Genomic DNA, 13345 nt, shown 5'->3' with positions numbered 1-13345 from the left:
CCCTCTGAATCCCCTCGGGCCCATGTCCAATCCATTCTTCACACAATAGCCAGAGCCAGAGCCATCTTCTCAAAATGCATGCGTGAGCATGTCCCTGCTCTGTTTAAAATCTTCCAAAGCTTCTTTATTGATCTTTGGATAAAGACCAAATTCCTTAACATGACCCTATAGGCCTAGCATAGTCTGGCTCCTGCCTACCTCTCCAGCCTCATAGGAAGACACTTGGGAGGTAGATATCATGGACTGGCTTGATGGGATTGAGAGGAACAACCGAGGAGTGAAGGATGACATCCAGATTTCTTGTTGGGGCAGAGCTGGGAAGCTCCTTAGTTTATTAACCTTTAACATCTCCAAGGCATGCATCAGTCAGCCTCATATGCTTTGTTAAATGTGGAAAACTCATCCGCCCACCTATCTGCCTGCCTATACTTCAATCTGACATTCACCTACCTGACCAGCTAAGCAAACGCTTTCAGTTTGAGCTACAGCTCTATCTTTTATTTGCTATGTCCTTGGCTTAGACACTTTCCCTCTTAGAGCCTGTTTTCTTATCTATAAAGCAGGAATAATACTTCCTTTCTCTCTATCTACTACCTATCTTTTGGTAAGAAATTATTCTGAGTGGTAAAATTTCAGGCACGTGACTGGCCCAAGTTGGGGCATAGTTGGAAATGACCATCTCCTATCAGCTTCAGCAGTAGAATCCATTGGACTTTTAGAAAAAATTCTGGTTTTCAGGTGGAGGCTATATTACAAATGGGGTTGAGATAGGAAAAAAGGAGCCTCCGGTTCACTCAACCATCAGTGCCCTTGGAGAAATGCATGGGGAGGTGGCCTGCATGGAGGGTAGAACAAATAGACCTCAGAGTAAGCCTGGATCCCCCACTGTCCACAGTCAGTCCCTCAGCAGGTGCTGTTGGCTCTACCTCCAAATATATATGAACTCCTTTACTTTTCTTTATTTCTGTTGCCACCACCTTAGTCCAAACTACCATCTGCTCTCTCTTGCCTGCTGCAATAGTGGAATGCCTTGCCTCTGCTCTTGTCTGGCTCCAAGACATCTCTTTCCAACATCCAGAATGGCCTTTGAAAATGTAAAGCAGGTACTGTTACTCATCTCCCCTGTCTCCCTAAACTCTTCAGCCCCGACCACAGAACCTGTGTGGTCTGCCCCACTCCTCCCCTGTTCACCCAAACCCAGGCATCTTCTTTTTTCCTAGGCTTAGGAAAGGCCCAGCTTCTGTACTTGCTGCTCTTGCCCTCTGCCTGGGTAGCTCTTCCCCTGGCTCTCCCTACACACTGCACAATGCTGGCTCCTTACCTGCAGGTCTTGGCCCAGAGGTCATCTCCTTGAAGAGCTTCTTTCTAAGTACACTTGCCTCATCATGCTTTATTTCATCACTGTTCTATTTTCTTCATAACACTTATCACTGCCTGAAATTAGATTGTTTATGTTTATAGAGGTCTCTTTGATTACTACATTTTTATTAATTTTAATTATACTAGGAATATGTAACAACATTGTCTGAAGAGTCTGACAGGTAAAGCAAAAATACTCCCTTTATTCTTCTTCCCCATCCTAGATCCCTCACTGGAACAACAGCTCCCTTTGTCCTATTGATCTGTTTGTAAGTTCCTAGAACCATGCATGATGCATTCAACAAAGCTATTGAATAAAGAGTAAATCAAAGGCCACATTCTGGCTCTACTACATATTAGCCTCCCTTTGGGGAGGGCCCAAAGAGGGGAGGTCAGAGGCCAAGGTTCAGAGAAAGCTATGGATTTGGGCAACTACTTAACATCTCCAACTGTCGGTTTGCTCATTTATAAAAAAGGGAAAAGAGCATTTATCTCATAGAATTGCAAGCATCAAGTAGTGCCAGGTACACCATACAACCCCTCATGAAGTTTATAGGCTAGTGGAGATGCACCTAAAATACTACAAGTTGACTCCATAGGCAACCAATCCATTCAATGTCGCAAGTATGTTAGAGCCGTACTTTCCAAACTGGGATAGGAAGAGCTGTGTGCAGGTAGGAGTTACCTGAAACCATCTGATGCATCTTCCCGGGCTGTTTGTTTTACTTGGAAGTAATTTACAACATTATATTTTATATTGAGTCAAATAATGCTTTGGGCATCATCATGGGGAGAGTCACTGGAGACCATGTGGTTTGGTTGAACACCTGTTTTTGAGGTAGAAAAACTGATGCAGAGCGTGGCAGGAGTTGGCCTCTCTATTCTGGTGGGTCCTCTCAGGCTCACATAGTGAACCTCCTGTCATCACACAGGACTGTGGTGTACTCCTCTCAAGATCCTTGACCTTAGCAAAAATAGCAGGTGGCTACCTCTCCTTCCCCTGTGAGACGGAGGATGAAGCCCAGATATCAAGGCCAGGAGGAGAGTTTGGGGCTTTAATTCACACCCTCCTAACATTGCCCAGACCCTGGAGCACCCTGCCTGCCTATCAGTACCCTCCTGTCCCCACAACCACTTGCCTATCTGAACATAATTATAGTGATTCTACTGGGGTAGCCTTACCTGACTATATATAACCATGCACTGTTTCTGAGTGTAATTACAGATGTTTACAGACCCACAATCGCAGCTGAGCAAGTGATAGCTTCCTTTCTTCCCATTAATATGCCAATCTTAGGGACTTATTGAGGCCAGTTAGCCAAATCTCAGGAGTGAAAGACCTCACACTCTCCCACTACCTGAAAAACAAGAAGAGACTTCAGACAAAGCAAGGTCTCAACCAGGATTTCACAGGACACCAAGAGGCCTGCAGGAAGATGGGCTAACATCTACTGGGAACCTACTGCGTGTCAGGCACTCAGGGGAAACCAGCAAACACCTTTGACCAATTCTGCAAGCTGGAATTAGTCCCCCATTTTACATGTTTGGAGATTGGTTCCCAGAAGGCTGGTGTCAGGGGTCACCTACAGCAGGCAGTGGAGCTGGGCCAGAGTGATTTCCATCATGCTACCCCACCAGGCCAGCCTTATCTTCTCTTCTCACAGCTTCCTCTTCCAGGCTGCCACTACTTTCACCCTACTCCCTCCAGTCCCCCACACTTCCTTCTCAGTTCCTCAGCATTGACAGTATCTTCTGCCTTCCACCCCCACCCCCACGGGCCAACCCTGCTTCCTGTCCCCGTTGGGTTGCTGGGTGTCATCACTACAGAAGAGCAGAGAGCTAGGTTGGGGAGAGGGTGGAGCAGAGGGCGAAGGCTTTGACAGGCACCCAAAGTCTCCCACCGACCCGCATGCCTACCCCAACAGAGGCACCTGAAAGAGCTCCGCCTTGGGGTGGGCAGAAGCTCGGCTTTCACCTTCCGCGCACACAAAGGCCTCCCCGGCGTGCGTGGGGAAGCGCGCCTGCACACTCGCATAGCTGCACAAAAACGTGTACACGGTTTCATCCGCAAGAATACATTCCTCATCGCCCCGCGCACGCGGCGTGCACACGTACCCGCACCGGCACACTCTCGCACGTATACTCACCCCAGCGTGCGCCCTCACGTACACCACACACAGACACACACGGAAACACACACAGACATACGCGCGCGCGGGCAGCTGGACACGCACCCGTGTGAACCCCCAAATACCCTGCGAGCCCTGACGCGTCTGGCTGCCCTGCTCCGGCGGCTCGCTGGGCGGCGCGCGCACACAGACACACACGCACAGTCCCCGCACTGCTCCACGCCCCTGGCCGCGGCCTGGGCTCTGTGCGGCACGGCTGGCGGGCGGGGACCGGGGCGGGGGCGGCGGCGGCGGCGGCGGCCAGAGAGCGGAGGAGGCGGAGCAGGGAGCCGGCAGCCGGCTGGCCCGCGCTCCTCCTGCCCGCCGGGGATTTTCCAGCCTGGGCGCTGACGCCGCGGACCTCCCTGCGGCCGCCTCGGACCATGGGCGACAAAGGGACACGGTGAGTGCGGGCGGTGGCCCGGCCGGGTGCGTGTGGGCGACCTGGGTGAGGGCACGGGCAGGGGTTCTAGTCCGCATTCTGGCTCTGCGTTCGCAGTCACCCCAACGCCAGGCTCGGCGGCACCCAGCTCTCCTCTGCCTCAGAGGTCTTCCGTGTGGTCTGTTGGAGCCGTGGGCGGGGTACCGGGAGACGAGAACCGGCTGTCCCATCTGGCTCCTGGCTCCTTGGCGCCGATACACACTCACACACATTCACTCGCTGACACCCAGCACTGGCCAGCAGACGCAGATCTGCACGGGTGCGTGTGTGTGTGGGGGGGGCAGGTTGACACACAATGGCACACACACTCATGTGGACACACGGGCACACTCATCCATGGGCATGCTCATGCTGGCACGCACACTGACATTCATTGCCACACACTCATCATATACAGTGACACATACTCACTGGTATACACTTTTCAACATAGTCTTGCTGACAGTCATGTGGGCATACACAGGTCACACTCCAACACACATCAACTCTAACACACCTTCATGCTGGCCCACACATGTTGGTCTATAGTGATACACATACACTGTCACTTTCACTCGCTGTAACAGTTACTGGTGCACACACGTTATCACACTTACTGACAATGATCACATGTGCTGGCACATATCTCATTAACACATTGTTTGCAAGATCACACCAACAATGACCCCCACAGACACGAATCAAACTAATGCCCACACAAACTGGCACCACATTGTCACAAGCTAAGAGCTCCTGGGGCTGCTGACACACTCCAGTCCCTGCATGGCCAGAAGTGGAAACACACATACTACACAGGGTGGGAGCCCCCCCGGAGCCTGGGAAAACTGCATCCTACCCATTGTATTTCCTTTCCCCTTGAACTCCCTAGGCTTTGGGTGGCTGGCCAGGATCTGCTTTGAGCTGGGGACGGCGAGAGGGGCTCCTGTCTTCTTAGGAGCCTGCCTTGACTCAGAAAGGAAGATACTATGCCTCTGAAATGGGAAACTGGGACAAAAAGGGGGAGGGGGCTGCAGCTAGGGAAGGGAGAACCCTGGAGATAGCCCTGGTTAGGTGCTCAGTTTTGTCACTCTAGATCTGCCTCTTCAGTTTACCCACTTCCTTAAGTTTTGATAGAAGCTTCTCCTTTATCTCCTACTCCTATACCTTCTACAACGCCCTCATTTGCATTTTTCTTTTTTTCCTCTCGCCTATCTTTGTGCTCCACTCCTCCCTTCTCGCTTCCCTCTCTCCATGCTTCCTCTGTCACTCACTGCTTCCAATAATTATTTATTGAGTGCCTACTGTGTACTACACATAGTATGGGGGTCAAAGATGTACATTGAGGAAGCTAACAGACTAGGGAGAAACAGCCCCAGTGGTTGTCATGTTTCGAGACCACTGACAAAGCAATTTCACACCCACTGCCATTTGACACTCTCAACAGCATGAGAAAGGTCCTCCAGAGATTATTCCCATTTTCTGGAAGAAGAAATTGAGGCTCAGATGTAACTTGTGCTCCTAAGGTTTAGAAACCGCTTCCCAGCTGTTCAGCTCTTCAAGATTAATTTTCCTCTTTCTGGAAGAGGAACCAGAACTCAGGTTACCCGACTTGCTTAAGGTCAGGAGGGATCAGAGGCAGGGCTGAGGCTAGAGCCCATTCCGCCCGTTTCTCTGTGACTTGCCCTCGCGCACTGCCATGCCCTTGTGGACCCTAAGTTTGAGGCCAGGGTGGGCTGCCCTGCTCTGTGTGGAGGCCCAGGCTGGTGGGGATGCTCTGGAAGATCATGAGGCATCTGCATGTACCTGATGGCTAGTCTCCACTGCAGTCTGCTGGCTAGCACTGTGAGCGGGTCTCCGTCCTCAGCAGGAGATTGTGTGACTCTCTTCTCCACCATAGCCATGTCGCCCAAAGCCAAGATCTCCCTGGCTATTGAGATTGGACTTGTCTCCCTGTGGGGAGTCAGGAGCCCTTGCTCCTGTCCTTCGTTCCTCCTGTGCTGCTTCACCATCAGAGCGACTCTTGGGCCTTGGCTTGCTTCTCTGTGACTTGGGGAGGAATGCCATTGGTCCCCTGTTGCCATGGGTTGTCAGCAGGGTGGAACTACCATGAGCAGCCAGGCACCTATTGGAGACCCTATCTTTGGAACCTTTTCCATGACCCCCTCCCCGCACCGTTCTGCCTCTAACTCACTGAGGAACCTTAGGGACCTTGGGCAATTGTCTTCACCTTTCTGGACCTTAGTTTTCCCATCTGTAAATTGAAAATATTAACACTTAAACTTTTCAGGGCTCTCCTGTGTTTACTGAATTCACTGGGCAGGGCAAGAGGTGCTGCCTGAAGCCTGCAGCCTAGACCTGGCTATACTCCACCCAGCAGTAGCCCTGCTCCCCTCTCAATCTTTCCTGTAGCCCCAGGAGGCCTCCGTCTCCCTTCCAGACAGGTTTCCTGAGTAATTTCAAAGAGAAAGGCAAAATCGATAATGGGCTGTACCTTGCCTTGTTCCATAAGCCATGGGACTCTGATTTATCTTGGACTTAGATGAGGAAACAGCAAATACCCAATACTCTAAAGATCAGGAGTCATCATATCCATCCCTGCACCCAGATTTGCACCCCGCCATATGAAAGTGACGATGGGAATTAGTCAGAAACTGTCACTGCCTTCTAGGAACTTCCGGGGTCAAGGGGGAAAGAGGGGATGCGATAAATACCTGGATAGGACTCATTGCAGGGCAGGTAGTAAGCTGACTGCTTTTACGAAGAGCTCTGAGAGCAATCGCGCATCCATTCAACAAAAGTTGACTGAGTGGTAGGGGCTGGGAGTTCAAGATCGATGACTCCATTCTGTCCCCAAAGAATTTAGAGCAGAGCAGGTGATTATAATGCAGGGTGACATGTACTGTGGGAGGCTAAGGAGGAGTCCCCAACCCAGTCTCTGTGTGTGTGTGTGTGGGCAGAGGGGGTGGTGTAACAGGGAGGGAAGCTATGGAACTACTGAGCTCATCTGAAGGAGAAGAAGCAAGGGGGATTCATGTCATTCGGCCGAGGGCAGAATGAAGGCTTGGAGGCATGAAGCAACATGTGCAGCTTGCGGGCTGGGCTGGGATGTTGGTTGAGCCTTAAGGGGTAAACACAGGCCAGTCATCAACAGGCTGGAATGTCAAAGCTAAGGAGAAAGGCAGTTCTCCCAAAGTCCATGGTGATTCAGAGAGGCTAGCGAGGGAGAGGGATGGGAGCAGATCTGCATTTCAGAGGGGGCCTTTGGCAATGTCAAGGAGAGTGAATGGGAGGAGCAGGCCTAGAAGCAGGGAGACCAGGGAGGAGCCTGAGGAGGAGCCTAGAGAAGGCGAACTCTGAATGAAGGCTGTGTAGAGGATGGAACCGAGAAACATGAGTAAGGAGGTGGAGCCCGTTAGCCTGACCAGTTGGGTGTCTGGTATGTGTCTGGCATCACATGCATGCTCTCCTTTGGATCTCTCAATGATCCTATTAATGTAGGGACTGTTGTTCCCATTTCACAGATGAGGAAATAGACAAGGAAAGATTAAGTAATTTGTCCACTGACATTCAGTCAATGAGCTTCTGAACCCAGGCCTACCTGCCCACAAAGCCCCTCTGCTGCTCCATGCTCTCACGCAGAGGGAGGGGGCTTGTCTGGCTCACAGTTGGCCTCCCCCACCTCTCTGGTGGCCCCATCCTCTCATCTTGTTCTTGTTATTCTTACTTAACTTGGCAACATGGAGGATCAGTGAGATAACAGGAGGGACTTCCTGAGAGGCAGTGGGGTGGGACAGACTTTCTTTTCCTACGGATGTTTATGAATTCTTCTTTTTTGGCGGGGGAAGAGAGTGGGTGTGATGAGGACACATAATCACCAGCTTTCTGTGAGCCTTGGCTATTGTCTGTCTTGGTGGTTAAGCTCTGTGTGACCCATATTGGCTAGAACATGGGGAAGTCCTGTGGCTTTGGCCAGGGTCACTTGTGGGGCTGCTGGGAACAGAAGTGTTCAGCCTGATCCGCCATCTCTGATCCCTGAGTTCTGATCCCCAATTCTAGGCCAGCCTCTGGGCTTCAGACTTCTCCGTGGCTCTCTTCCCTCCAAGTTTGGGCCTCCTTGCCAGAGGTTGACGCATGGGTTCAGGTGTCCTGAGTCCTGGGCAGGCCGCACCTCGGGGCTGTGACAATAGAAAGACAACAGGCTTGAGGGTCAGCATGCCCTGAATGGCTTCCTGGCCTCTACCAGGCCATCCTCCACTGCTGCCAGAGTGACCATGCTGACCATGTAATGAGGCCTGCAGCGGGGAGTAGCTTGGCAGGAAGCCAGACTAGAAGTTGAGGAGATTATAGGGAGACTTCTGCATAGATGGGTCAGGACCTGGGGGTGGAGGGAGGGGAAGGTTGGAGGTGGGAGGTGGGGATTTGAAAGTCTTTGGTTTAGAAATGGTAGTTGGCATGGGGACTGTGGATGACATGGTACAAGGAGATGGTATGGCCTATGAAGAGAGGATGGTTAGGGACAGCTGGGGCTTTGGAGAGCAATGATGGCTGAGGGTAGAGAATGGAGTGAGGACATGGAGGAGGCTGTGTCCTGGGAGCCAAAGACGCAGAGAAGAACCAACAGAGGATGAGCTGGGGAAAGACCCCTGGGATTTAGTCAGAAGATGTGGCTGGTGACTTGGTGAGGAGATTTTGATGGAGCGGACAAGGCCAGGTCCAGGGGTTGAAGAGAGGGAGAAGACTCTGCTATTCTCAGAGTCTGGAGCTGGAGTGAGCATCTTGGAGGAAGAATGTGAGGCCATGGGCTGGAGGAAGTAGGGGCTCTGGGCGTGGGAACCTGGGGATGTGAGGCTAAGCTGAGGGCTGTGAGGGACATCATGGGAGTGTGAGCTGGTCACAGGGAGGCATGTCTGTGCTGGCTCCTGAAAGAAAAGGCATCTGCCTCAGGCTGGGGGTTGTGGGGAAGGCTTCCTGGAGGAGGTGCCCCCTGAGGTGGGTCCTGGAGCATATGGAAATGCTTAGGTGGTTTAGACAGAAGGAAGAGCCTATGTTAAGGTACAGATAGTGGGTGGGGATGCATGAGTGTGAGGAGTGAGGCTGCTGAGGGAGGTAGCAGCCCTGGAGAGAGGGCCTTGGATGCTGGGGTAGGTGCATTTCAAGGCACTTTCTTACGCATTTATTCATACCCAGGTATCTTTGTTCCCCAGCTGGTGAGCTCCTTGTGGTTTGGGGCTATTTCTGTTTCCTGTTTGCTGGTCCATTACGCATCTCTGGGTCCAGAGGAGATGTCTGGCAGGGATTTGTTGATGGGACTGAACTCCTTTCTCCCTTCTTGCCTTTGCTTTCAGCCTAGGAGCTCCCTAAGTGCTGACATTAGGTCTTTCTCATTGGGGAATCCTAAGGATAGAAGCCATACTTCCAACATTAGACTGGGTACTGAGGAGTCTCCTGCATTATATTGGGAAGTCCTGAGGGAGGGGATGTACCGCCCCTATCAGAATGGAGGTTCAGTGATAGAGCCTGCTTCTCCCTCATCGACAGACTTCCGCTGGAGGGAGCCATGTCTCCTACATCCGACTGGGGTCTCCTGAGTGTGGGGCGTATCTCCAGCACATCCCTGGAATGAGAACAGGTTCCTGGACACTCTCCCTCCTGTGTGCAGGAGAGGTCTTGCCCCAGGGGTGGATTGTGTCCTAGTATGGGGTGTGGAATAGAGGAGTTGGGGCAGGACAGAGTGGCTGCTTTCAAGAGGGAAACAAAGGACGCTGTTGTCTCAACACCCTCCCTCATCCCCCAAGGGGTCCTGGCAGGGTCATCTCTCTGGAGACATGCCTCCTCCTTCCTGGGACTGACCCATCTTTAGTCCCACTTTAGAGGAACTGCTTGTTCCTTCCCAGGAGACCTGGTGCCAGATGAGGCCCCTGGGAGATCAGGGCCCAGGGACTAGGCCAGATAGGTCCCTGGAGTTCTGTGTGACTGAAGTCACCACAGTAATTGAGCAGCTTTTCTCTCTACCTAGGCAGGGCTGGGCCTGGCTGAGACCACAGCTGGTCCTTTGGGGCTTGCTGTACCTACAGAGAGATCTGTCTTTTGGGCTAAAGAGCCTAGATCAAGGTGGGGTGCTGTGGCTGACATCAGGCCAACAGGAGGCGGGGCTCCTCACTCAGTCTGAGCTGTTCATTGGCCGTGCAGGGTGCAACTCCTCTCTTTGGATGCACCCAGAGGCCCAGAAACTGAATAGGTATGGGCCCAGATGAGGCGGGAGGTCCCTCACATACTGGCCCTGAGCCTCTGGGTGCACTCAGAGAGAGAGAAGCTGCATGCTGTTTCCTTCTGCAGCTTCATTCCCTTCTCCCAGCCTATGCAATCAATGGGCATGGGTGTTGGCAAAAGACCAGGGGAGAGGGTGGGGCGTGGACAGCTGGGATACATCATCTCAGGTGGGTCCCAGAGGTATGTTCTAATGCTTGCCCATTCCTGTGTGACCTTGGGCACGACATTACCTTCTCTGGGTCTTGATTTTCCTGTAGAAGTCAAATCAGCCAGCAAGTGTGAGGCCCTTCCAGCTGTGTAACCCCTTTTCTGTGTTCTTCTAGCATGTTTTGGGGTGACCTTTCTTCTAGAGGACCAGAGTGGGGGATTGGGCAGCTTAGGCCTCTGCCACAGACCAGGGAAAGCAGGGACTGGGTGGTATGGGTTGTGGGTCCTCATCTCAGCAGCCTTCCACCTCTCAAAGCACCTGCAGTAATTGGCAGGTCCTCAAAGGTTTCATTCTCTCTGCCCAGGCTGCTCCCTCCTCATGGACACCCTCCCCTGGATGTCCACAGCCCCTCTGTGATCTGATTAGCGTAGATTACAGGCTGATTAGCATACTGGTAGGCTCTAACAAGAACCAGATTTCCTGGTTTCAAATGCCAGCTCTGCCACTTACCAGCTGGGTGACTTGTCCCGATTATTTAACCCGTTTTCTGCTGCAGCTCCCTCATTTGTAAAATGAGATAGTAATAGTGCCTCCTTGGTAGGTTGTCTGAAAGGTTAAATGATTTAAAATAGGTAAAACTTAGAGACAGTCCCTGGCACAAGGGCAGTGTTAGGTGAGGTTAACTCATGAATGACCTCTTGCTGGGTCTGCCTCCCTCACCAGGCTGTGAGCTCCCCCAAGAAGGGACCCTGGTTGATTCACTTTTGAGGCCGCAAAGGACTCAGCACAAGCCTGTTTTATCATTGGCCCTCAGTACAAGGGTGATGGCCTGACCCTACACAATACCTTTCCTGTCCTTTAAGGACAGGATCACTGATCTCGGAGTGCCTTGTGACCTTTCATGCCATTCCCCCTCTCTCTCCCTCTCTCTGCGTGGGTCCTGGTTATTTGCACACTTGCGATGTCCTCTCTGTGAGGCCAAGGATACCTGGCCTTGGTCTGTTGTACCTAGCACCTGTGCAGATCTGGCATGGCACTGAGCTCTGTAAATATTTGTTTAGCGAAGGAGGCTGAATGTAGGTGTTTCACTTGCGGGTAAGCAATGTGGTTGGTGAGGACAATGGGACATCATTGCTGATTTTGAAATATCTAAAGGTGGCCCAGAGCCACAGGCATTAGGTTATTCTTTGTGACCAAAGGGAAGAGGTCGCTGGATGATTGGCTTTACCTTGCCAGGAGAATGTGTTTTCTGACAGCCAGAGGTACCTGGGAAGGGAGGGTATTGGTGGATCATTCCAGCCTCCGTGCTTTTGCTCCTGCTGCTACCTGCATCTAAAGTGCCATCCTCTCTTCTCTCTGCTTGTCCTAATCTGACTTCCTAAATACATGCCCTAGCCATGGAGCCATCCTTTCCTGATCCCCAGAGGGTGGGCTAAATTCATCATTCCCATCCACAGGCATTGCTGAGCCTAGGCAGTGGCACAGGAGGGTAGGGAGTCCCCCCTTTGGGATGGACATCTGGATCTGGCTACAGTATGTGGTTTGACCTGGCCTAAGGAGGGGACCATGACCCACTGGTGATCAAGGAGCTCTTTATGCAGCTGGAGAGCACAGAAATTGGCATCGACTTCCTCTGGGCAAGTACTCATAACCCACCTAATTACTGAGGACAGAGTTCTGGGCACTGCATCCAGCAGGCTGAGGTCATTATCAGCTAATTAAACCACCCAAGAATTGCTCCTTGCCCCGAGAAGTGGAGGGAAAGGGGGTGGGAACGGTGAGGCTCAGAAGAGACATGAGGAGAAGGATGCTGTGCAGGGGGAGTTCAGAAACTGGGCCTGCTGAGCAGAGCTGGAAAAAGGAAGCGGGAAGTGGGGAGAGCAGGTAGGGGAACAGGAAGAGAGACAGACAGATGAGAGAAGGTGCTATATGTGGACAGCACCCAAGTGACATGACTCAGGGGCAGGGGCGCTCTGGCCTAGGAGACAGGGTCTCACTTCTCACTGTCCCCATGATACCATGGAAAAGCTGCTTTTCTTCTTTGGGCCTCAGTTTCTACATGTGTCAAGCAGGAAGCAGGGGAGGCGTTGGCCCAGAAAGTCTCTAGGACCTTTCCTTCTCTGTTCTAGACCTAAAAGGGGAGAAGGTATCAACAGTAGGTGGTGTTGTAGCTTGGCCTCTAGCAGCCCTGTCCTCTGGAAGGGGCAGACTGTGTATGGATCTGATCCAGCCTGAGACCGAGTTGCTGTAGGTTCATCAGAAGGGAAGACTGTGGCGGCAACAGGCAAGCCCTCGGCCTCTGTTGTGCCCTATCCCCGCCCTGTCCTCATGACTTTCCTAGCAAGCTAATGTCCTTAGTGAGTGAACATTTAAGGCTGCACAGTGTCTAAGAATTTCCCAAGTAGACCCCCAGGTGTGTGAGGATGGGGCTCCCTGAAGGTGGAGCCACGAGATTTGGAGTATGGGTTTGAGTTGGACAGACTCGGCTTTACTGTCCAGCAATATTGCTCACTGTCTCCATGATCTTTGGGCAAAGGTCTCAAAGTCTCTGGGCATCAGTTTTCATATTTGTGAAATAGGTGTAATAATATTTCCCAATGCATGTGGTAGCTGGGGGCAGAGAGACTAAGGACTTGGATAAAAAGTCATTATTTTTATTCAAGACCGGGAGTGGATCTCAGCTTTTCTTTCTCTGCCCCCTCTCTTACGCATCCCCTCCCTCCTGGCCTGTCCTGGGCTGTGCACACAGCTGGGTGGGGTCCTGCTTTGGGCCAGAGAAGATAGCAGGAAAGGGAAGTGAGATTGCCCAGGGCTGAGCAGGGGTGGAACCATGTGGTGCTGGGGCAGCCGGAGATCCCTCCCTTTTGGCCCCTTACCCATGGGGGATTTTCTAGTAGGAGGTGGGGAGGACATGAGGGGCAGGAAGGCAGGAGAATGGGTGGGCGGCGTGGAGGGCCAGAGGCCTCTCTTCCTTAGCCC

The 13345-nt window shown here is 52.2% G+C and overlaps 1 protein-coding gene across 2 annotated transcripts in view; it reads left to right on the top strand.

Moving 5' to 3' along the window:
• The first annotated feature begins 3757 nt into the window (after positions 1-3757).
• Positions 3758-13345, top strand: part of ARRB1 (arrestin beta 1) — a 67746-nt gene continuing 58158 nt past the window's right edge. For both annotated transcript variants that reach the window (XM_039848061.1, XM_039848058.1), the window contains exon 1: positions 3758-3930. In XM_039848061.1, the coding sequence (XP_039703995.1) occupies positions 3911-3930 (20 nt within the window). In that variant the 5' untranslated portion in view covers positions 3758-3910. The remainder of the gene's footprint in view (positions 3931-13345) is intronic.

This window comes from Pteropus medius, unplaced genomic scaffold, assembly GCF_902729225.1.
Source record: "Pteropus medius unplaced genomic scaffold, Ma_sr-lr_union100, whole genome shotgun sequence".
NCBI classification, from domain to species: Eukaryota; Metazoa; Chordata; class Mammalia; order Chiroptera; family Pteropodidae; genus Pteropus; species Pteropus medius.
The sequence above is the reverse complement of the archived record's forward strand: the minus strand, read 5'-3'. Positions and strand labels throughout refer to the sequence as shown.